Here is a 25,534-nt window from a genome sequence, read left to right on the forward strand (position 1 = left end):
GTCTGATACCCAAGAGGTATTTTGAGATTTTTCAAGTAGAATCCCCCTCCCCTTTTGCTGTTCCCCCTGTCTTACCTGCATACCTAGATGACTTTGACTCTGCATCTACGACTCCTGATTCACAGCCACCTGCCTCCAAGCGACCAGATCGCTTTTACAAGGTGCCTGACGAACAAAAATTCTTAATCAAACCTCCCTTGGCAGACCCAGCTGTGACTGCCACCTATCCTGATAGGCAATCCAGACTCCTTCCCTCTGCCTCACTCCTACCCACAGATAAGGACAGTAAATCTATGAATAGGATAGCTAAGAAGATCTACACCTCCTCCACTTTGGCCTTTAGAGCCATAGACTGTCAGACACACATAACTAAATATGCTCTGGACTTGGTCTGTCAAGTCTCTTCCTTGCTGGCCACTATTCCTAACTGCCCCAGTAAAGCTGACATCTCCTCCAAACTTTCTTTGGTTACACAAGTAGCCAGACACTCTGTTAGGTGCAACTATGATGCTGCAGAAGCCTCTGCTTGCTCTGCAGCATCTGCTTCAGTTCTCAGGAGATACTCCTGGCTGAGACTTCAAAACCTCCCAGAAGACTTTGCCTAAGATCTTGGATGTCCCCCTGGACCACAATTTCCTTTTTGGGAAACAGTCTGCAGATCTCTTTAAGAATCTGCAAGAAAAAAGTAAAGAATTGCAGGACATAAAACATTTGTTGGTGTCCCCTGTTCCCAAGTACTGTAGGAAATCTTCTGCAAAAGCCACCTTTGTGAGGCAAAACCCAGCCCAGGCTGGTACTTCCTCTTCCAGGTCTAGAAGAGGTGCAAGAAGACCTACCACTTCCAGACCTGCTGCCCTGCATCCTCAGCCCAGACAGCCTTTTCAGGACAGAGGAGGCTCCAACAATGCGTGACTGCCTTGCCCCCTACCACTCTCAGTCCGCCTGTCCCACTGCCTCCTCTTCTGGAAAACCATCACCTCGGACCAATGGGCACTTTCCGTAATACAAAAAGGACACTTCCTCTCCTGGAAAGTATAACCACCCATAAGAGACATCCCTTTCCCTCCCAAAAACCAACAACATTTCCTTCCCCAGGTTGACAGACCTTCTGAAACTGGGTACCATAGAACCAGTCCACTCAGGACAGGAAGGAAAAGGTTTCTACTCACGTCGCTTCCTGGTCCCCAGAAAAGATGGCTCATGGAGACCCATCTTAGACCTGTCCTCCTTAAATCTTTACCTAAAGGTGCCCACCTTCAAAATGCTGTCACTTCCAACTCTGCTACCACTCATCCCATCCAAGGCCTTCATGGCCACCTTGGACCTAAAGGAGGCCTACTTACACATACCCATCAGATCTTCCCACAGAAGATCTCTGCTTTTCTCTGTGATATCTTCTCATTTCCAATTTATGCTTCTCCCTTTGGTTTGTCCACTACCCCCTGAGTGTTCACAAAATGCATGGCCCCAGCCATTGCCTTTTGCAGAACACAGGGAATTCAGATCTACCCCTATTTAGACAACATCCTAATCCTTGCAGAGTGCAAAGATACCTTTTCATCTCATCTGCACTTCACCATGTCCCTTCTACAAAATCTAGGGTTCACCCTCAACCTTCCAAAGTCTTCCTAGAACCCAGAACAAGACATTTTCCTGGGTTGCAGATTCCGAATGGACAAAATGAATGCTTTTCTTCTACAAGACAAGGTCAACTTCCTGACCTCCCACTTCAAGCAGCTGCTACAGGCACCGGTAATAACTGCAAGGCAATTCCTATGAACCCTGGGCTTAATGGCAGCCACCATACCTATGCTCCCACTTGCCAAAATGCATATGCGTAAGCTGCAGTGGTACCTAAAAAACATTTGGTCCCAGCACCAGAATCACCTGGAGCAAGAAATCCCCGTCCTTCCCTGTCTAAAGAAAGAGATCAGCTGGTGGATCCAACAAGTCCAGCTAAACCCAGGCCTTCCCCTCCTGCCCACCCTCAACCCAGATAATGCATACAGATGCCTCAGATTCAGGGTGGAGAGCCACCATGGCATCTTGCAGGGTTCAAGGAACCTGGCATCCTACCTTGAGAGCTAAACACATCAGTGTGAGGGAAATGACAGCAGTCTTCTTAGCTCTAAAAATCTTTACCCCCCCCCTGCTTCTACCAGGGGTTCTACAAATAGTAACAGACAAAACACCACTGTAATGTGGTACCTCAACAAACAGGGAGGGCCAAAAGCATTTCAGCTGTGCAAACTAACCCTGCTGATATGGCATCTAGCCTCTTGCCACAACTTGTCCCTGCAGGAAACCTACATTCCCTCACAGGACAACAAGCAAGCAGATCTAAGCAGGACATCCTCTCCACAGCACAAGTGGATGCTGGACAGGACTGTCTTCTTAGACATTGTCCACTGGTGGGGCACTCCTCAAATAAACCTGTTCGCCTCCTCCCAGAACAGGCAGCTGCAAACCTTCTGCTCAAAGCCCTACTTCCTTCTAGCCTGGGGGGGTAGATGCTTTCAACATCTCCTGGAAGGGAAAGATGTTCTTCATCTCACATTGCTGCAGTCCTTACACTTGGGTAGTCCGCTGTCCTCGGTCGGCCCGAATATCAAAGTATTAGGCTGACGTCGGTCAAGGCGCTTAAGACTGACATCAGGACGTCAGGGTACAAATGCGCATGACCGACGTCATATCCTCAGTCTTTTTTGCCGCATGGTCCGATGCAGAAGCAGCGTTGCAAGTGCCGTTCGGCGTTCCGAAATTTTTCGAATTCGGAGTTTCAGACCGAGTCAAAGTTGGCTAAGTACCCCGTTGGGGAATATTTTAGTTATTACTTGCCTCAGTGGTTTACCGGATGTCAGAAAAAGTGAATAACTGTATTTCTTGTGGGAAACAGATACCGCATAGAGATTATCATACCTTGTGTATTCCTTGTTTGGGGCCTGAGCACGACGTTGTTGGGTGTCGCTTTTGTGCTAGGTTCAATGGCATCTATTGAAGGTTAGATTGTGCCAGGTTGGTCTTTGGGAAGCGGTAATTATAATATGCCGCCGGATGCTCCGGCGCCCGCTTCAAGAAGCGCAAAGACAAAGCAGCTAAACCCAGGCAGGAAGAGTCGCCGCATCGACGCCGGTTCTTTAGAGGCGGTGGAACCGGTGGTTCCGCCGAGGCTTCTCTGGAGTCCCAGGGGGAGACTTTGATATTGCAGGATGTGGCCTCTCAGGAGGCAGGTCAGGCTGAAGGGGCTTCTCAGGTTACTGTACTCCCCTCCCTTCCTAGGGTGGTTAGGCCCTCCTTCTGTTTCCAAGGCTTCTCCCAGAGGCAGGCCAGGTTTAGCTTCTGTTGGTGTCACTCCTAGTTCATCAGGATCTGTGCCCAAGAAGCACATGCTTAAAATGGCAGAAGATTTAATTACTTTGATTAGAGCTTCTTTGCCCCCTCCTGATAAGAGGCCTATGCCCCCTCCTGATAAGAGGCCTAGGGTGGAACCAGAGTTGGGGAGTTTTGAGCAGGCTTCGGATATTTCAGAGTCTTCGGCTGAAGACTTGCAGGAGTATTCTCCTTATTCTGATTCTGATGTGGATGATTCTACTCCTTCTGCTTCTCCTCCAGAGGATTTTTCTTTTTCAGAGACTCTTCATTCCATGAGGGAGCATTTTAAGTGGGAAGGTCAGGACTTCTCTGATTCCAGGAAAAGGCTTAGGGAATTTTTGCTTTTACCCCAGCATAGGCCTTTGGCTATACCACCTGTTCTGGATGTTGTGGAAGATGTGTTTGCAGAGGCTTCACTTAATCCTGATTCTTTGCCTCCTGCTCCTGTTAAACCGGACAGGTATTACAGGGTGCCTGAAGCTCATCAATATCTTTATAAGAGTCCTAGGGCGGACCCAGAAACTGTTAGTCAGGGACCTAAGGGTGTCAAGGCCTCTGTGGTAAAAAATCCGGTTCCTCCAGATAAAGAGGCCAGAGCTTTGGATAGGTGGGGAAAGAAAGTCTATACTTCTTCCACCTTAGCTATGAGGGCTTTGAATTGCCAGTTTCACATGTTGAAATATCAAAACTATCTTCTTTCTCATTTGAAGTCAAAGGTAGATGCTCTGGCGGAAGGTATTGAGTGTAAAGAATTACAAGATTTGGTACATGTTTCTGAACAGGTGGGTAAGCATTCTTTACAATGTGGGTTTGATGCTGTACAGGCCTCGTTTAGGGTGGCTGCCACTGGGTCAGTTCTTCGCAGGCACGCCTGGCTGAGGGATCAGAATTCATCTGACCATGTTAAGTCAAGGATTTTAGATGCTCCTTTACAGTCTGATGTGTTGTTTGGTTCACCTGTGGAGGCAGTCTTAAAGAAAATGGAAGACAAGGCTAAATCTATGCAGGCTGTTAAAGATTTTTTGCAAGTTCAGCCTCCGAAGTTTAGTAGGAATTGGCCTGCTAAGGGGTGGACGTACCCTTCTTATGATTCACAGTCTAGGGAAGATCTAGGCGTGGTAGGGCAGAGCTCAGGGCTCTTTCAGACCTAGAACAGGGAGTTCACCTGCACAGTCTTCGAGTGAGGGCAGGGGCCAGTCCTTTCGTAAACAGGCCCAATGACCTACCTTTTCAGCTGCCAGAGCCTTCTTGTCTGGCAGCACCTTTGGGAGGAAGGTTGGCACTTTTCAAAGAAAATTGGAGTTTAATTACCCAGGACAGATGGGTATTGGATATCATACACCAAGGTTACAAGTTTTATTTCCATACCTTGCCTCCTTTCAAAGGCATGCCAGACGTTCCTCCTCAGCAAAGAATAGAGGCTCACAAACAAATTTCTCTGCTGCTTCAAATAGGGGCCATACAGCCGGTCCCTCTGCCAGAAGTGGGCCTAGGATTTTATTCTCGCCTGTTCCTAGTACCAAAGAAGGGGAACACGTGGAGACCAATTTTGGATTTATCTATCCTCAACACTTATCTGGACATTCCCAAGTTCAAAATGTTGACGTTACAACAGCTTTTACCTCTGCTGGGCAAAGATCACTGGATGGTGACTCTGGATCTCAAGGAGGCTTACCTTCATGTTCCTATCAGGCTAAGTTGCAGGAAGTATCTGCGTTTTCAGCTGGGACTTCTCATTATCAGTTCTCTGCATTGCCCTTTGGCTTGTCTACTGCGCCCAGAGTGTTCACGAAGGTTCTGGCTCCAGTGATAGCTTTCTTCAGGCTAAAAGGAATACAGATCTATCCTTATTTGGACGATTGCCTGATTCTGGCCCAAGGAAGGGACGAACTTCTTCTTCATTTGCAATATGTGATAGCAGTGCTAAGATGCCTGGGGTATTCTGTGAACGAAATAAAGTCCAGTCTAGTACCCTCTCAGGACATGTGCTTTCTGGGTGTGAGACTGAATACAGCATCCCAGATGGCCTTTTTGACCCCGGACAAACAAAAGAATCTTTCCCTTTACTTCCATCAATTGTCTCATCAGTCCAGGCTGACTGCAAGGACAGTCCTTCAAGCCTTGGGGTTCATGGCATCTTGTATTCTGGTGCTTCCCAATGCCAAACTGCATATGAGGAAGCTGCAATGGTATCTCAAGAATGTATGGACACAGCACTGCCAAGATATGGACACTGTCATTCAGATAATACCTTGCATTCAAAAGGAATTTTTGTGGTGGGCTCAGGAATGTCACCTAAACAAGGGACTCTCTGTGACCCGCCAGAGGCGAGTCAGATTCTAACGACAGATGCCTCAGACAAAGCTTGGGGAGCTCATCTAAATGGAAAGTGGATACAAGACACGTGGCCTGCCAGACTACAACATCTACATATCAACTTGAAGGAGATGTTAGCAGTCCAATTTGCATTAATAGCTTTCAAGGATTTACTTCTTCCAGGGCAGGTGTTGGTTCTAACAGACAACACAACTGTCATGTGGTACATCAACAAGCAAGGGGGACACATTCTTATCCTCTATGCAGACAAGCAATGATTTTGTGGGAGACTGCTCTCAGTTTACAGCTAAATCTTCAGGCAAGGTTTCTGCCGGGAGCACAGAACTCCTTAGCAGATGTGTTGAGCAGATTTAATTATGGATCCCCACGAGTGGAAATTGGATCCTATTGTATTTCAGAAATTGACAGTGTCATGGGGAACTCCAGACATAGATCTGTTCGCTTCTCCACTAAACTACCAGCTGCCAAAGTTTTGCACAAAAGGTTTCATCCCACAGCTTGGAAAGTGGATGCTCTTTCTTTCAATTGGAGCAATCTTCATGTGTATGCCTTTCCACCTCTGCCTCTCCTCCCAAAGGTACTCCTAAAGGTCGGACAGGACAAGCCAAAGATGATTTTAATAGCTCCAGATTGGCCTCGACAGCACTGGTACCCATTACTGAGAAGTCTGGTACGGGAGCCTCCATGGCCTTTACCTTCGATTCCACACCTGCTGTCTCAGGAGAACAGTCATTTACTCAATGTCAAACTTCACTCTCTTCACCTAACAGCCTGGCATATTCTGTTTTAAACCCTGGAGGGTCTCAGCTTCCACAGCAAGTTTTGAATGTTATTTTAGAGGCCAGAAGGCCTAGTACAAGGAAAGTGTACGCAGATAAATGGAAGAGATTTTTATTTTGGAGTGCAGCAAAGGAATTTGATGTTTCTAAGCCTAATTTAAGTGTGGCTCTTCAATATCTTGCTGAGTTACTGGACAAAGGTTTGTCCTTCTCTTCTATTAAGATTCATGCTGCAGCAATTTCTGCTCACTATGACTGTGACCCACCATTGTTTTCTCATCCTTTGTTTAAGCAATTCCTTAGAGGGCAAAGAATATAAGACCCCCATAGACGTGAGAGCCTACTACTGCTTGGGATCTCAATTTTGTGTTGGAGAAACTCACTCTACAACCTTTTGAGCCTGCAGCTACTGCCGAGTTGAAATATTTATCATGGAAGACTGCTTTTTTGTTGGCCATTACCTCTGCGAGAAGGGTTTCTGAATTACAGGCCCTTATGGCGGTTGAGCCTTTCTTAATTTTCCATAAGGATAGGGTATCTTTACGTACTAATCCTTCCTTTATGCCTAAAGTGGTTTCTAGTGTGGCTTTAAACCAAACTATTCATTTGCCTACTTTTATGCAAACCCCAAAATAAAGGGGAAAAGATTTTGCACACCTTGGATATACACAGGCAGTTGCGATATTATTTGAGCAGAACTAAAGGGTTCAGGCAGTCTCAGCAGTTATTTGTTTCATTTGCTTTGGGTTCTCAGGGAAAGCCTGTGTCAAAACAAACTATTTCTAAGTGGATTGGGTTTTGTATTTCTTTCTGTTATTCCCATCATGGTAAGGAGGTCCCAGCTGGGATTAGGCCTCATTCCACTAGGGCTACTGCCACTTCTACAGCTTTTAAGGGAGTGGCAACTAAGGATATTTTGGAGGCAGCTACTTGGAGTTCAGTGCATACTTTCTCTAAGCATTACCACCTTCCACTTTACTCTAAATCTAGGGCTGGTTTTGCCACTGCAATTTTACAGGGCATTTTGGCAGCTCCTACTGCTTTATAGTTTTGCCATCCTCCCTTACCTCTGCTTTGGGATTCTACCCAAGTGTAAGGACTGCAGCAATGTGAGATGAAGAACATAGTACAGTTTTGTACCTACCATAAATGTAGATGTTCGAAGATCCACATTGCTGCAGTCCAATTTACCCTCCCTCCTTCCCCTCTGTAGTTAGAGGCGGTTGTGTGGTTTGGGTTGTGTGTATTGTGGCTATTGTATATATTGTACATATGATTAGTGCAAGGGTGGTTGGTTGTTTTTTGCTGTCTTTTGGTTTTGACCTTTCTGTTTAGGGTCTTCTGACATCTGGGGCAAGAAAAGACTGAGGATATGACGTCGGTCATGCGCATTTGTACCCTGACGTCCTGATGTCAGCCTTAAGCGCCTTGACCGACGTCAGCCTAATACTTTGATATTCGGGCCGACCGAGGACAGCGGACTACCCAAGTGTAAGGACTGCAGCAATGTGGATCTTCGAACATCTACATTTATGGTAGGTACAAAACTGTACTTTTCTTTATGCTTTGCCTCACTTTACACTGATTCAGAAAGTCCTCCTGAAAATCAGGAGAGACAAGCCAAAAATCTTGTTAGTGACTCCCTACTGGCCAAGGCAGCACTAGTTCCCTCTACATCATAATCTAGCCAAGGGCAATCACTACAGATTACCCTACAAGGTGGACCTTCTGACACAAGAAAAGGGAGCTCTCATCCACCGACACTTGCAGATGTTGTCCCTGACACTGTGGGTGATAAACTTTTTATACCATTCAGACACCACTACTCCGAGGACGTGCTTTCAGTCCTGAGGGAGGCCAGGAAACCTACTACAAGAAAATCATACCTAGCTAAATGGGAAAGATTTACTAAATGGTATCTAGACAATGGAAGGAACCCTTGCATTGCTGATCCCCCCTAGTTCTTACTCGTGTCAACTAATAAAAAGTGGACTTTCCTATTCAGTGAACGTACACCTTTCCGCAATATCAGCCTGCTTGCCACTAGACCCTCCCTTGCTATCCAGGCTAGATGTAAAACTCTTCCTAAAAGAGGTGCTACACATTAGACCTCCAAAAAAGTTATCCCTCCGCCCTGGGACCTTAACTTCATCCTGGAAAAGCTTAGCTTACCCAACACCCATTCGAACCGGCTGGGACAGCTAACCTTCAGATGTGTATATGGCAAACAGTTCTACTAGTGGCTATAACCTCAGCCATAAAGGTTTCAGAACTACAAGCCTTAATGGCTTGCCCCCCTATACTACATTCCACAAAGACAAGGTAACCTCAACGATTTGTCATTAAACCAATCTATCCACCTTCCCACCTTCTTTCCTTCTCCTACCAATGAAGATGAGAGGATACTCACTCCCTGGATGTAGACAGACAACTAAGATTTTACCTGGACAAAATAAAACCCATTAGGAAATCCAAGCAACTCTTTGTTTCCTTCCATCCCAGAGCATTGGGCAAGGCAGTCTCCAAACAAACCATTGCATGCTGGATCAGGAAAGCCATCTGTCTTTGCTACTCTCACCATGAAAAAAATACCCCAGTGGGAGTAAAAGCCCATTCCACCAGGGCAGTGGCCACCTTCAAGGCTTTCCTAAAAGGTCTGGACCCATCTTCCATTATGGAAGCAGCCACATGGTCCAGTATCCACACTTTTACCAAATACTACAAGTTAGACCAGGTCTCCAGAGCAAGTGCAGGATTTGCCAGGGCAATCCTACAGGGCTTTGTTGAGTCGTCTTCTGCATCTGCTACCCTTTCATCCAATTAAGCTGTGGTACTCTCCCACAACAAGAATACTGCAACATAGGAATAGAAGGACATTGAATAGTTGTGCAAAATCTTACCATAACCATAGATGTCCTTCTCTTCCATGTTGCAGTATTCCTTCCCACCCACCAATAACCCCCTCATCATTTTCCTGTTTCATCCCAGCATGTCCTTAGGTCCTAATCCCAAGCACCTTTCACCTTGGACCTATGACCCCAGGGTCCCACACCTGACATCACTGGCACCTCCTCCTGCTGGGCCTTCTACTCTGCTTGCTGAGCTTAAAGTTCTGAGGATTGTGCTTGCAGACGTCACATTTAAGGCCCCTGGTTTATGGCCGTACATGTAACATCCCACACAGCTGCAACAGCCAAGCTGAAGCTTTTGTGTAGGAGCCGACGTACAAGTCTCCTGAGGGCAGGGAATCCCTCAACAAGAGTACTGCAACATGGAAGAGGAGGACATCTACGGTTATGTTAAGATTTTGCACAACTATTATTTTTGCCTCCCCTCTAAACAAACAACTTCCTCTATTTTGTGCCAGAGTCCCAGGTCCTCTGGTTTGGAAGGTGTTCTTTTTCTTTGAAGGGGATGCTTCTTTTATGCTTTCCTTCTCCTTCCCCTCATTCAAAAAGTCCTGTTAAAAATCCAAGAGAATGCTACCAACATTTTTTTTGGTGACTCCTTTTTGGCCAAGACAGCATTGGTTTCATCATCTTCGGCATTTAGCCAAGGTCAGTCATCACAAGTTACCTCACAGGGTGGACCTACGCACACAAGACAAGGGGTCTCTCATCCATCCCCACCTGTCCACTCTTCAACTGACACAGTGGGTGAAAGGATTTTGATTCCACACAGACACCTTTTTTTTCTGCGGATGTGCTTGGGGTCCTGCAGGAGGCCAGGAACCCAGTACTGGAAAATCCTACTTATCTAAATGGAAGAGGTTATCTGTTTGGTGTCTTTCTGTGGATGTTCCTCTGGTTCTCTCTTATCTATGTAAACTGCTGAATGCTGGGTTGGCTTCTTCTTCTGTTAAGGCCTGATTGCCAACTATTTCTGCTTGTCTACCTTTATCACTTCCCTTAGCTTCTAGATTTGAAGCTAAGCAATTCCTTAAAGACATCCTGCATATTAGGCCTCCCAGGAAGCATGTTCCTTCTCCCTGGGATCTTAATTTTGTTTTAGAAAAAAATGACGCAGGCTCCTTCTTGAGCCTGCAGCTTCAGCTTCCTTGTCACATTGCTCTTGGAAGACTGTTCTTCTGTTAGTCCTTACTTCTGCCAGACAGGTTTCTGAGCTTCAGGTCCTTATGGCTTGTCCTCCTCTTTTTGTTGTTTCCTAAGGACAAGGGTGTCCCTTCATATTAATCCCTCTTTTATGCCCAAGGTGGTGAATGAATTGTACCTTAATCAATCTGTTCATGTGCCCACTTTTTTCCCTTCTTTGCAGTCTGCTAGTGAGACGGTGCTCCACATATTGGATGTGCATAGACAATTCATGTTATATTAAATAAGGCTAAGACCTTTTGTAAATCTGGTCAGCTCTTTGTTTATTTTCGTCATAGGTCCTTAGGATTGGCCGTGTCCGAGCAAACTGTTTCTATTTGCATTTTTAAAGCCATTTACTTTTGTTATTCCTTTCATGGTAAGAGCCTTCCTTCTTCTGTTAAGGCTCATTCTACTTCAGCCGTGGCTTCTTCTGGTGCTTTTTTTCCCCAAGGGTTTGTATACTGACTCTATTCTTGAGGCAGCTACCTGGACTTCTGTGCATACATTTATTAAGCACTACAAGTTAGATGGAATTTCCAGAGGTAGAGCTGGTTTTGCTAGGGCCATCTTTCACGGGGTCCCAGAGAGCTCTGCTGGTCCTTCCACGTCCTCTTTTTTCCCGTTCATCGGCACTCTCACTATTGTAATTAATACTACAACAGTGAAATGGAAGGATATAGTACAGTTGTGTAAGATCTTACCATTACAGTACATGTCCTTCTCTCTTCTCTTCACTGTTGCAGTATTCGCTCCTTCCCTCCTCCACCTGGCCCTTTTCTGCTCTGGATGTACTGATTACCTCTTTTCTCCTTGGATTGGCATTCCTAATGGGACTCTACTTTGATGATGGTACATCCAGACATCAGCTTTATTGCCCTGTGCTACATGATGATCATATGTGTGATATATGGCATACCTTAAAGCAACTTAAAGGCTTTGGTATACTGGTCAGATGTTGGGCTGCCCTTGGCAGGGGATCCCAATTGTAATGAATACTGCAAAAGTGGAAAGAAGGACATCTACCATTATGTTAAGATCGTGCACAACTGTACATTACCAAGTGTTTTTGATCAAGTTATTTTGATTCATTTTCAGTTTTCACTTGGCTAGGATTTGATCAATAATTTTCAATGAGCCATGGTTCTGAGAATCGTAGCTTCACAAATTTTCATGTAATGTGTGTGTGTCTTTATTTATAACATGTCACAATTTTTGATATGTGGCAGTGTCCAAAATTCGCTTACTTTGGGTTCCTAATGAGCCTGATAGTTAAGTACTGTTATTTCACTTGGTAACAGTGGGAGTGTAAATCTTCACTGGTTTCTTGATTTGCAGGAATATTCTCACTGGTGGATGGAGTGAACTGGTGAGGTAAACAGATTAGCTGACCTGCATAGTTGACATTTTGTGTGACAGCATGGATCATCATTAGTCACAACCATTATTGAGTATGAGAATTTTCAAAAAAAAAATGCTAAATACTGATTTTTGGAAAGGATAACCCTGCCTTAGGACCCATCAGGAGCAAGGTTATTTGTTGATCATTTGATGTATTAAGAACATATCTGTTGTTTACCTTTCTCATGTGTTATTATCGTAGCCTATAAAGAGGTACATTAAGCAATTGTAAGACGGAAAACAAACTGTGCTGTAAATGACATGGGATACTGCTGCACACAAAAAAAGATGACCTAAGTTACTAGCTGTAGTTTCATTGGTTTGACGTAGATCTTTGTAGTTGTCTTAGGTGCATCATCTCTAAAATGGTTTGTTGCAGTAAGGGAAGAAGTGATAGCTGGGGTCAAGATGTAACAATTCCTGGCACCCTGTTCCACTTTCTGAGCTTCTGTAACACTTGAGTACCAAGATACCAATAAGTACTTCTTCCATAAAGTCATTTTCTTAATGTGGCAGTGCTACAACCATAACCTCAGGTTATTCTCCCCCCACCTTCACCACATACAAACACACTTAACCCTGTATGTGTTCTTCCTGGTTACTGTGCCCACAAACTATTGGATCCCCCAAATGTTCCATACAAGGTTGTCGCTGATGTAACAGTTGCATATGGTGAGCCCCCCAACTTCTCAGAGACATAACTTAACTGTGCTCATTAATAGCGACCAGGGAATGAGGAATCTCATAGGGAGGGTCCTGATACAGCACCAGGAGCCTTCATTTGCATGGCCACAGGTTAGTAATCCTAGCTAATCCTGCATGCCAACATAACTGCACATTATGGTAAGAAGGTGATGAAGCATGGCCTGTAATTGTGCGCCAGCCCCAGACCAAAGCAGCCACTCTTCGTCATCCATCCCACTTGCTCAGTCAGACAATTTCTCTGAGCTTCAGCCTCCACTAGAACTCCGCAAGAGATCTGGTCAGCCCACTACCTGCAAGAGCAGACACATCCATCCTTCCTTCCAGGTCTGTCAGACATCCAAGATGTTAATCATTTAGATCACTGTTGCAGTAGGTTGGGTAGATTACCATAACCTAGGAATAATTAGAGAGGAGGAATGAATTCAAGAATCCAAGAGCCCCTGGACAATGGGCCTAGTAAAGCTTGATCTGTACCTGGAAAAGGAGTCCTGTTTTTAATACTTTGTGAAAGTATGTACAGATGCCCAAGTTTACTGCATCTAGAATACTTCTGGAATTGAATCTTTCCAGAAAGCCAGAGAAGAAGCCATTGTCCTGCTAGAATGGGCCCTGGCTCTGCCTGGAAGTGCCTTGTTATGATGAGCTTAGCAGAAAGAAATAGCATGTGACAACCTTTTTACCTTTGTAGGAGAAAATGAGTAGACTTAAATGAAACCTTATGCTAGAGATACAGTCCAGGTAAAGCAAGTCTGGCGTATATACTGAATCCCTACCTTTTTATTGATTAATTTATTTTAGAGGTAGGTGTTAAGGTTTTGTGGTGACATGGATGCCATTTTTCTGTCAGTTGTGTGTGTATGTATGTGTGTGTGAACATATATATATATATATATATATATATATATATATATATATATATATATGGATCTAGGACAGTTGATCGAAAGACCAACTGTCTGAATCCAACCCTACCGAACACCATTTACCAAAACTGCTTTCACCGAAAAAGCAGTTTCGGTAAACGGAAGGTAAAACACACACACACATACACAAAAACAAAAAAAAAACACACACACCATGTTTACGCAGGGGGGGCAAAGCCCCCCTGCACCCCCCACACCCCCCCTACTTTTATATTCTCAATCCGAGATCGCACTACAGTGGGGAAAAGGGAATATTCCCTTATCCCACTGTAGTCGATCTACCACTTCCCCCGATTCCCTATACTTTTACGAAAGTTTCGTGAAAGCACTTTTTTTTGTTAAGTGCTTTCGCGAAGCTGTGACAGCCCATTTCACTTTCGGTGAAACAGTCTTTCGGTAGACTGTCCTAGACTCATATATATATATATATATATATATATATATATACACACACACACACACACACACACACACACGGATCTACTACAGTTTAGCAAAGTTTCAAAATGTTGAAGACCATATGGACACCATATGAGCGAAGTTTTGAAAGTACGAAATAAAAAAACCCACAAAAAGTAAAAACACATTATACTTACCCTTGGGGCAAGCCCCCTACACCCTCTGCTACTTAATTATACCAACTCCAAGATTGCACTACAGTGAAGAAAACGGCAAATCCCGAGTTCCATGCTGTATGGCAATCTCAATGCAAAGTGTTCGAAGTTTTAAAACATTTCAGAACGTCAAGACCATATGATCGATAGTAAGAAGCAGCAAACCATTTGTACTGACATCACAGTACAGTGGAGATAGGGGAATTTGCCATTCCCTCCCCCCATGCACACACATCACAGTTTTTGTGTTTTTAGTTTTTGATGTCCCGTAACTTTAGTCATATGGGTTTTGCCATACACAGTTCGACATAATGGAAAGTCTATATTGCAAAGTAGACCCTGTAGCAAAGACCAGGCAATATTTCCATGCTAAGTGGAATGTCACCTCTATCCTCTTATGGGCCTGTGTGATGAAACCCATAATAGTTCCACTGTCATTCAGTAAAATCCTATGTTCAAAATCACATTGGGACACATTCATGTGGGAGGTGTAGAATCACTTCTTTGAATTGCACCTCTCCTACAAAACCAGATCAGCTGTTATCCTAACTGAACTGTTGTACTTGATAAATTATCAAGTTCAAAATCTGTACTGCATCTCACAGTCAGGAGGTAGGCACAGGTTCAAATTACAAATTCATTAAAATGTCATAGTAGAAAGGGTTTAGTGTGTATATATATATATATATATATATATATATATATATATATATATATATATATTATGGCATTAGGTTAAGTTATATACGGCCTGCTTTTATGTTTTAGCTGAGCTATAGTTAAGACTGGACAGAAATAAAAGTTGAATAATATTGTTTAAAGATGTTTTAATGATGTCTGTGTAGGAACAGAGTGATGCTGTTATTTGTGCTGTAAGTTCTAATAGTTGCTGTTTCTAAAAAAATTGCTGTCCAAAGGGATTGTTTGATTAGGTAAATGTAAACTTTTTTTTAACAGTGGTAAACTGCAGTCAACAGCAAAAGATCGTTCAGCAGCTGAAACCATTCAGATATACTGCTATTTATTGGTGACAAATCTGTATAACTGTTTCAAATTAAAAAAAAAGTTGCCAGTTTTGAACCGGAAACAATCTCTATTTAATGGCAAATGGAGAAAGGAAACAAAGAAAATATTGCTGTGGTCACAGCAACAGTGGAATGAGCTACAAGAACATCCCTTCACTGCAAGTGAGCAAATACAAATACATGCACGTGCAAAATATGTACAGAGGATATCTTTTTAGTATGCATGGAGATATCCACTGAACAAAATTGGAGAAATTTTACATTGCATTTACTTAACGCAAGAAGTATATTTGTAAAATGGGTCTAATTTGATACCAGTAATAACTGCCCAGTCGTATTTAATTATTTAATACAGGATTTACACATTTAAATTTACAAAGCCCAAGTGAATAAATCGTGCTTCACCCATGGTCAAGGTGGTAAGAGATGTCACTAGAAGGAAAATTCAGTATTGAGTACATCTGCTCATGAAGAAAGAGGTAGTGTTTAACTCAAAGCTGTCTTGCAGAAAAGTGCATTTCATGGAATTTCTTCTGAGGTCCACAGCCAGCTGTGAAGTCTAGTAATTAATTTATACATTTTTCCCAGATGTTCTTCATTCCACATTGCTGCAGTCCTAACTATTGGGTAGTCCGCTGTCCAGTCGGCCCGAATACCAAAGTATATGGCTGACGTCGGTCAGGGCGATAGACTGACGTCAGGGTACTAATGCGCATGACCGGCGTCATATCTCAGTCTTTTGCCGCATGGTCCGATGCAGAAGCAGTTTTATAGTGCAGGTTGGCGTTCTGAAATTTTGAAGTCGGAGTTTCAGACCGAATCAAAGTTGGCTAAGTACCCGTTGGGGAACATTTTGTTTTTCTTGCCTCAGTATTTAACGGATGTCAGAAAAGTGAATAACTGTATTTCTTGTGGGAAGCAGATACCTCATAGGGATTACCATACCTTGTGTATACCTTGTTTAGGGCCTGAGCACGACGTTGTTGGATGCGCCTTGTGCTAGGTTTAACAAACGCACTATTAAGAGAAGGTTAGACTGTGCCAGGTTAGTGTTTGGGAAGCGTAATTATAAATGCCGTCGGATGCTCCGGCGCCAAAGCGCAAGGACAAAACAGCGAAGCCTAGGGTTGATGAACCGGCAGTCCCGGACGCCGGTTCTTTAGAAGGCTCAGTGGAGCCAGAGGTTTTGCCAGGAGTTTCTTTGGAGTCTCAGGCAGAGACTTTACTGTTACAGGATGTGCCTTCTCAGGAGGTAGGCCAGGCTGAGGGCTTCTCAGGTAACTGTTCTTCCCTCTCTTCCCAAGGTAGTTAGAGCCTCTCCTTCTGTTTCCAAAACTTCTTTGAGAGGCCCAGTTTAGCTTCAGTGGGGGCTTCTCCTAGCACTTCAGGTTCTGTGCCTAAGAAACATATGCTTAAAATGGCAGAAGATTTGATTACTATGATTAGAGGTTCTATGCCCCCTCCTGATAAGAGGCCTAGGGTAGAACCTGAGTTTGAGAGTTTTGAACAGTGTTCAGAGGCTTCTGAGTCTTCTGCGGAAGATTTGCAGGAGTATCCTCCTTATTCTGATTCTGATGTGGATGATTCCACAGCTTCTCCTCCTGAGGATTTCTCATTTTCAGAGACTCTGCATTCCATGAGGGAGCACTTTAAATGGGAAGGCCAGGATTACTCTGATTCCAGGAAAAGGCTTAGGGAATTCTTGTTTTTACCCCAGCATAGGCCCTTAGCTATACCTCCTGTGTTGAATGTGGTGGAAGATGTTTTGCAGAGGCTTCCTGAATCCTGATTCTTTGCCTCCTGCTCCTGTTAAACCTGATAGGTACTATAGGGTGCCTGAAGCTCATAAGTATCTTTTAAGAGTCCTGGGGCAGACCCGAAACTGTTTCTCAGGGACCTAAAGGTGTTAAGGCCTCTGTGGTTAAAAACCCTGTGCCCACTGATAAAGAGGCAAGGGCTTTGGATAGAATGGGAAAGAAAGTGTATACTTCTTCCACTTTAGCCATGAGGGTTGAATTGTCAGTTTCACATGCTAAAATATCAAAATTATCTCCTTTCACAATTGAAATCTAAGGTGGATGCTTTGGCGGAAGGTATTGAGTGTAAAGAGTTGCTGGATTTAGTTCATGTGTCTGAACAAGTGGGTAAGCATTCTTTGCAATGTGGTTTTGATGCTGTACAGGCCTCCTCGAGGGTGGCTGCCACTAGTTCTGTTCTTCCATGCCGGGTTGAGGGATCAGAATTTAGCTGAGCATGTTAAGACAAGGATTTTGGATGCTCCTTTACAGTCTGATGTGTTGTTTGGTTCACCTGTGGAAGCAGTTTTAAAGAAAATGGAGGACAAAGCTAAGTCTATGCAAACTGTTAAAGATTTTGCAGGTGCAGCCACCAAGTTTAGTAGAAATTGGCCTACTAAGGGATGGACATATCCTGCTTATGATTCCCAGTCTAGGGGTAGGTCTAGATGTGGTAGGGGCAGAGCTCAAGGTTCTTTTAGGCCTAGAACAGGGGGTTCACCTGCTCAGACTTCTGGTGAGGGCAGGGGTCAGTCCTTTAACAGACCCAATGACCTGCCTTTTCAGCTGCCAGTAGATTCTCCTGGCAGCTCCTTTGGGAGGAAGACTGTCTCTTTCAAAGAAAATTGGGATTTAATTACTCAAGACAGATGGGTGTTGGATATCATTCACCACGGTTACAGGTTTTATTTCCATACATTGCCCCTTTCAAAGGCATGCCAGACGTTCCTCCACAAAGGAAAGAGGCTCACAAATTTCTCTGTTACTCCAAATAGGGGCCATTCAGCCAGTCCAGAAAGGGGCCTAGGATTTTATTCTCGCCTGTTCCTAGTACCAAAGAAGGGGAACACGTGGAGACCAATTTTGGATTTATCTATCCTCAACACTTATCTGGACATTCCCAAGTTCAAGATGTTGACGTTACAACAGCTTTTACCTCTGCTGGGCAAGGATCACTGGATGGTAACTTTAGATCTCAAGGAAGCTTACCTTCATGTGCCTATAAGACTAAGTTGCAGGAAGTATCTGCTGAGCTGGAAATTCTCATTATCAGTTCTCTGCATTGCCCTTTGGCTTATCTACTGCGCCCAGAGTATTCACAAAGGTTCTGGCTCCAGTGATAGCTTACTTCAGGCTAAAAGGAATTCAAATCTATCCTTACTTGGACGACTGCCTGATTCTCGCTCAAGAAAAGGAAGACCTTCTACAGCATCTGGAATATGTTATAGCAGTGCTAAGATGCCTAGGGTACCCTCACAAGACATGTGCTTTCTGGGTGTGAGACTGAATACAGCAGCCCAGATGGCCTTTTTAACCCCGGACAAACAAAAGAGTCTATCCCTTTACTTCCATCAACTATCTCATCAGTCCGTGCTGACTGCAAGGACAGTCCTTCAAGCATTAGGGTTCATGGCATCTTGTATTCTGGTGCTTCCCAATGTCAAACTGCATATGAGGAAGCTGCAATGGTATCTCTAAAATGTATGGACACAGCACTGCCAGGATTTGGACACTGTCATTCAAATAATACCTTGCATTCAAAAGAATTTTGTGGTGGGCTCAGGAATGTCACCTAAACAAGGGACTCTCTGTGACCGGCCAGAGGCGAAGTCAGATTTTAACGACAGATGCCTCGGACATTGCTTGGGGAGCTCATCTAAATGGAAAGTGGATACAAGACAAGTGGCCTGCCAGACTACAGCATCTACATATCAACATGAAGGAGATGTTAGCAGTCCAGTTTGCATTAATGGCTTTCAAGGAGTTACTTCTTCCAGGGCAGGTGTTGATTCTAACAGACAACACAACTGTCATGTGGTACATCAACAAACAAGGGGAACACATTCTTATCCTCTATGCAGGCAAGCAATGATTTTATGGGAGACTCAGCTTGCAACTAACTCTTCAGGCAAGGTTTCTGCCGAGCACAGAACTCCTTAGCAGATGTGTTAAGCAGACAAATCATGGATCCCCACGAGAGGAAACTGGATCTTCATGTATTTCAGAAATTGACAGTGTCATGGGGAACTGCAGACATAGATCTGTTCGCTTCTCCACTAAACCACCAGCTGCCAAAGTTTTGCTGGGTTTCATCACACGGCTTGGAAAGTGGATGCTCTTTCAGTTGAAAATCTTCATGTGTATGCCTTTCCACCTCTGCCTCTTCTTCCAAAGGTGCTCTTAAAGGTCAGACAAGACAAGCCAAGGATGATTTTAATAGCTCCAGATTGGCCCCGGCAACACTGGTACCCACTACTAAGGAGTCTGGTAAGGAAGCCTCCATGGCCTTTACCTTTGATTCCACATCTGTTATCTCAGAAGGACGGTCATCTGCTCAATGTCAAGCTTCTCTTCATCTGACAGCCTGGCATATTCTGTGTTGAAACACAGCAGGTCTCAACTTCCTCAACAAGTTTTAAATGTGATTATGGAAGCTAGAAGACCTAGTACAAGGAAAGTGTACGCAGAAAAATGGAAGAGATTTTTATTTTGGAGTACAGCAAAGAATTTGGAGATTTCTGAGCCTAATTTGAGTGTGGCTCTTCAATATCTTACTGAGTTATTGGACAAAGGTTTGTCCTTCTCTTCCATTAAGATTCATGCTGCAGCAATTTCAGCTCACTATGATTGTGACCCACCATTGTTTTCGCATCCTTTGTTCAAGCAGTTTCTTAGAGGGCAAAGAATATAAGACCCCACGAGCTCCTACTCCTGCTTGGGATCTCAATTTTGTGTTGGAAAAACTTACTCTACAACCTTTTGAGCCTGCTACTGCTGAATTGAAATACTTGTCATGGAAGACTGCTTTTCTGTTGGCTATTACTTCTGCAAGAAGGGTGTCTGAGTTGCAGGCCCTTATGGCAGTAGAGCCCTTTTGATTTTCCATAAGGATAGGGTATCATTACGTACTAATCCTTCCTTTATGCCTAAGGTGGTTTCTAGTGTGGCTTTAAACCAAACTATTCATTTGCCTACTTTCTATGCAGATCCCCAAAATAAAGGGGAGAAGATTTTGCACACTTTAGATGTACACAGGCAATTGCGTTATTATTTAAGCAGGACTAAGGATTTTAGGCAGTCTCAGCAGTTGTTTGTTTCTTTTGCTTTGAGTTCGCAGGGCAAGCCTGTGTCGAAACAAACTATTTCTAGGTGGATTGGGTTTTGCATTGCATTTTGTTATTCCCATCATGGCAAGGAGATTCCAGCTGGGATTAGGCCTCATTCCACTAGGGCTACTGCCACTTCAACAGCATTTCTAAGGGGTGGCAACTAAGGATATTTTGGAGGCAGCTACTTGGAGTTCAGTGCATACTTTCTCTAAGCATTATCACCTTCCTCTCTACTCTAAGTCTAGGGCTGGTTTTGCCACAGCTATTTTGCAAGGCATGTTGTCAGCTCCTGCTTCTTTATGATTTGCCAGCCTCCTTACCTCTGCTTTGGGATTGTTAGGACTGCAGCAATGTGGAATGAAGAACATAGTACAGTTTTGTACCTACCATAAATGTAGATGTTCGAGGATCCACATTGCTGCCCTCTGTGTTTAGGGGTGGTTGTGTAGGTGAGGTTATATGCGGATATTTTGTATATATTGTACATATTTTTGGTGCAGGTATATTGGGCCTTGTCTTTTAGGGTCTTCTGACATCTGGGGCAAGAAAAGACTGAGGATATGACGTCGGTCATGCGCATTAGTACCCTGACGCTAATGCGCCCGACGCCAGCCACTTTGGTATTCGGGCCGACTGGACAGCGGACTACCCAATAGTTAGGACTGCAGCAATGTGGATCCTCGAACATCTACATTTATGGTAGGTACAAAACTGTACTTTTTGTTGATCACATTGTTGTAGCAGAAGAATTTAGTTTTGTAGCTGACTGAAAAATGTCTCTTTTGCTGACAGAATGTGGTGTTACTGGAAGAAGAGGATGACATTAATCAGCTGACGGATTATTTCTCATATGAGCATTTCTATGTCATCTACTGCAAATTCTGGGAGCTTGACACAGACCATGACCTCTACATTGATAAAAAGAGTCTTTCTAGGCACAACGATCATGGTATGATGTACATTTTATAATGAACAGTGTTTGTACACTATAAAAAGAAATATAAAATGGCATGCTGTTCCATCAAGATTTTTTTAACTTTGTTTTTGCTCCTTAGACTATAGTTATGTGCTGTTGGGCAACTCTGGTGAAGACTCAAGCAATGGCTGCCTCATAAGTCTTTGTGTTTGGGTACTGCCTCCTAAATATATCTGATTTACGTGTTCTCTTTTAAACACATGGCTGTACTATCTGTAGAGTTCAAGTTCCTGATTTTTCATACCTGTTTAGATAGCAGTGTTCCTTCCCCATACCCATTGAGAAACCATTCCTAAAAGTTACCTGAAATAGAGTGTGCTACTTATTCTAAGTAAGTTTCTATAAGTGGTGGTTGCTTATTCTATGATTTCTAAATAGTGCTAAGTAAGTATTTTGCACCAGTTTTCATAGTTTATATTTAATGACTGCTTCTGTCTGACTTGGAAAATAAAGCAGTACTTTTTGAGTGTGGGACACAGCAGTGGCTCAATGAGTAGTATTGCTGTTTTGCAGTAAGTGGTCTACAATTCAGTTCTCTTCTCAGAGTGCCTTCTTTGCAGTGTGTGCGTGTCCTCTCTGCATTCAAGTAGGCTTTTCACCCAGTGCTGCAATGTCCTTCCTGAGATGTGGTAGGTGAACTGTCTCTATGAATTGCCTGTAGATGTGCATGTTGTGTATGCATGTTCATACTAGTCTATTGATCTGTGAAGGTCTTTAGAAGCATAGCATTGCATTCCCAAGATGTTTGTAGCCATTGTAATTTAAATATGAATAACCCAGAGCCGAGCAGGACAGTTGTATCTTATCCCTATCGATAAATGACAAAGGTGCTAAAACCAGGGATGAATTTGCAGTTTCCCACACATTCATATGGGTTACATTTGATTAGGGTAAGGGAAGTAGTTTGCTTTATGTGAGAGAGGAAGATGATTCCAGAGAAGTTATATTCTCTGTGATACATATCTGTCCCTCCAACATGTTCTGTTGTTTTGCAGAAGAGATTACGATCTCTTTAGCTGGCATTTATTCTACCACTGGGCATGCGGATATTCAGTAGATCAGAGAGAACAGGGTCTGTTGAGGCTCTGTTCACAAGGCAGAGATCGCTCCTCAGTAGCTTGTATAATACTCAGAAGAGGGAAAGGGCTTTAAGATAGTCAGTGTAATTGTTTTGATTTAGGCCCTTGATTTTCTTGATGAGAAAGCATTGTGACTGTTCACTTTGTGTTACATGTTAATAAAGATTGCTCTTAAGCAACTATGTTTTGATGACTCCAGAGCACAAAATAATTTAGTACAATGACTTGGCAACAAAAGGTGGAAAGGGTTCTTGCCATACTTAAGGAGCCTATAACAAGAAAAATAATCGGAGCTCATTTAGAGGTATTAGACATTTTGGAAAGTTTCTGAAAATATGTATAAAGCAGACAAATGTGGCTAGCAGAAAGCTCACAGATGGAAATATTTATGGACAATTTAATTATGCCAATGTTAGGGGTAGATGGGGCTCAACAATTAACACTTAAGATGTGGGAGATAGAAACAGTGATATATAATCATTCTGCAGGAAAGTCTACAGAACAGATCGTATTCTTGTGGAAGTTTGGATGTTAAGAGGGAAGAAAGTGATAAAGATCTGGAAAGTTTTGTTTAACAGTATTTTAAAAAGGATGGGAAGCACCAACACCGTAGAATAAAGCTGTGGTGGTTGTAATACTTAAAGGCACTAAAGACTCGCCAGACCTAGCTTCATATTGGCACATTTCAGTTTTAAGCTATGATTATAAAGTGTTTGTACTAGCTAAAAAAATGGCAAAGGTATTGCCAAAATTGATAGATATAAATCATTGTGATTTTGTGGAGGGGCGGCAAACATTTGATAATATTAATAGAACAATGATGATCCAGAGGGAAGCAAGATGTAAGAAAATACCTCTGCTGTTGGTGGGTCTTAATCCAGCGAAAGCATTCAGCAGAGTAAGCTGGGATTTTGAGTAGGGCAATGGAAGCATTTGCATTCCCTGATAGTGTTAAGGTGAGTTATGAGGTTATATGAAGGATTGGTGGCAAGAATTAAAGTGGAAGGGTTCCTGTCTGATAAGGCGTGTCTAATCCGAGAAACCAGGCATGGGTGTCCTCTCCCCATTTGTTATTTGCCTTGTATTTAGAGCCACTGGCAAAGAAAATATGGAACACAGACATTCAAGGATTTAATTGGTGTGGTAATCAAGAAGAGATGGTTTTATTTGCAAATATTATTTTGTACCTGATGCATCTAAAAAGGACATCTCAGCGTTGTGGAACATTTTAAGACAATTTCTAGTCTTTTTGGGCTATAAAATTATGAAGCTAAAACAAAGGCTATAGTCATAAATTATATACCCACACATTAATTGGTTCAGCACTACCCATATTTATGGGTACACGATAAGATGGGAGTCTGGATTAAAAAGGCGTTTGTTATGGCAGCTAAGGGTACGTGGAAAGAGAGTAAGCAAAAGATGATAAAACTGAGAAACTGGAACTCTTGTGTACGGATATGAATACTAAGATATAAAAAGGGAAAATGTTTTTAGTCCCTTTAGTTTTATATACAGGTCAGGCATACTTTTATCAACCTGAGGAGAATTTGTGGCCAATAATTAGGGTCTATATTACGACGACGAGTGCTTAAATGTTCGAATCTGTAAAGGTCGACCTTAAGAGATCGAACAGTTAAACGTTCGAAGTTGTAAAAAAATAAATAAAAAAAATAAATAAATTAGTGTTGTAGCAGTGGGGCAAGCCCCCCCTGTGCCCCCCACACCCCCGCTACTTAAATATGCCAACTCTGAGATTGCACTTCAGTGAGCTACAGTGCAGAAATGGGAAATTTCCCATTCCCTACACTGTAGCGCAAACTTGGAGTTGGCATATTTAAGTAGTGGGAGGTGTGGAGGTGCAGGGAGGGGCTTGCCCCCCTGCTTAAACCCTTTAGTTTGTGTTTTTTTTTTTTTTACTTTGATTTTTTTTTTTTAATTTTTACAATAATTCAAATGCTTAACTGTTTGATCTCTAAAGGTCGACCTTTAGAGGTTTGAACATTTAAGCATTCGTGGATCTAATATAGACCCCAATAATTAATAAAGGGTTGAAGGAATTTATCTTGGAGGGGAAAAGGGTAAGAATTAAGTGAGATAAGATGATCCTTCCAATAAAACAAGGTGATTTTGGATTACCTAATTTGAAAGGATATTTATTTTAGAGCTACACAAGGCTCATATACATAGATACATAACACAAGCAGAAGATTGGTCAAGAAGTAAGGAAAGAGTGGGATTTTGGATACAGATCCAATGAGAATAGCAGCAGCCATATAGAATATTATAATTCATAAATTAGCAGAAAGTATTCTAAGAACTAAACCAACACAAGAATAAAGAAAGGAGTTTTGCCGATAGGGATGACTGTAAGTAGTGGTACAAAGAATAGGCAATAGGAGAAAACTGACAAAGGAACTAAGGTATTAGAGCAAATGACTAGAGAGGGCGAAGGTATTAGAATTGGATGAGGCCAAGAAAATATTTGGACTGCAGGCTTAAGACTGCCGTCCCTACTGGGGATTGATGTCAGACTATAGGCAAAAAAAAAGGGATAGAGAAATCCTAAGTGAAAGACGTGCTCTGGTAGAGTTTTTAGCCGAGTCTAGAATAGAAACCGTTAAAGAGATAATTAGTAGGGCATGCAAGATATTGCACAGTAACTATAAGATCAATCAGAGGAGGTTAAAAAAGACTGAGAAGAGAGTTTGGATAAGCAATTTACAAGGGAATCATGGGAGGACATGTGTATGATTCCCAAGTGTGCAGTGAAGTCCAAAAGGTTTAGGATTTTTGCTTGAAAGTGTTTGCATATGTATTTTTATACCCCAAGCAGACTTCAAATAATTTTTCCTCAGGTAGATGGCAGATGTTGGAGGTGTGATGGGAAGAAAGAGGTTACTGGTGATATATATTTTGGGAGTGTAATGAGTTGGCAGATTTTAAAAATTCCCTACAGAGTACTGTATCAGAAATACTGGGTGATCAAATGGATGTAACTACAGAAATCATTGTTTTGAGCTGGTACACATGATCTGAATTGCCTAGAGAGATAGTAAGGCCTTGTTAAGTTTAATTCTGGTGCCTGGCAAAAAAGCAATTACTAG

General features: G+C 42.9%; 1 protein-coding gene across 2 annotated transcripts in view; it reads left to right on the forward strand.

Moving 5' to 3' along the window:
• The window catches only part of PPP2R3B (protein phosphatase 2 regulatory subunit B''beta), a 1,731,184-nt gene that overhangs the window by 1,249,898 nt on the left and 455,752 nt on the right, over window positions 1-25,534 (forward strand). For both annotated transcript variants that reach the window (XM_044072461.1, XM_044072462.1), the window contains exon 7: window positions 21,165-21,321. In XM_044072461.1, coding sequence (XP_043928396.1) covers window positions 21,165-21,321 — 157 coding nt within the window. The remainder of the gene's footprint in view (window positions 1-21,164; window positions 21,322-25,534) is intronic.

Source organism: Protopterus annectens, chromosome 5.part0, assembly GCF_019279795.1.
Source record: "Protopterus annectens isolate FY-2018-M chromosome 5.part0, PAN1.0, whole genome shotgun sequence".
Lineage (NCBI taxonomy): Eukaryota > Metazoa > Chordata > Ceratodontiformes > Protopteridae > Protopterus > Protopterus annectens.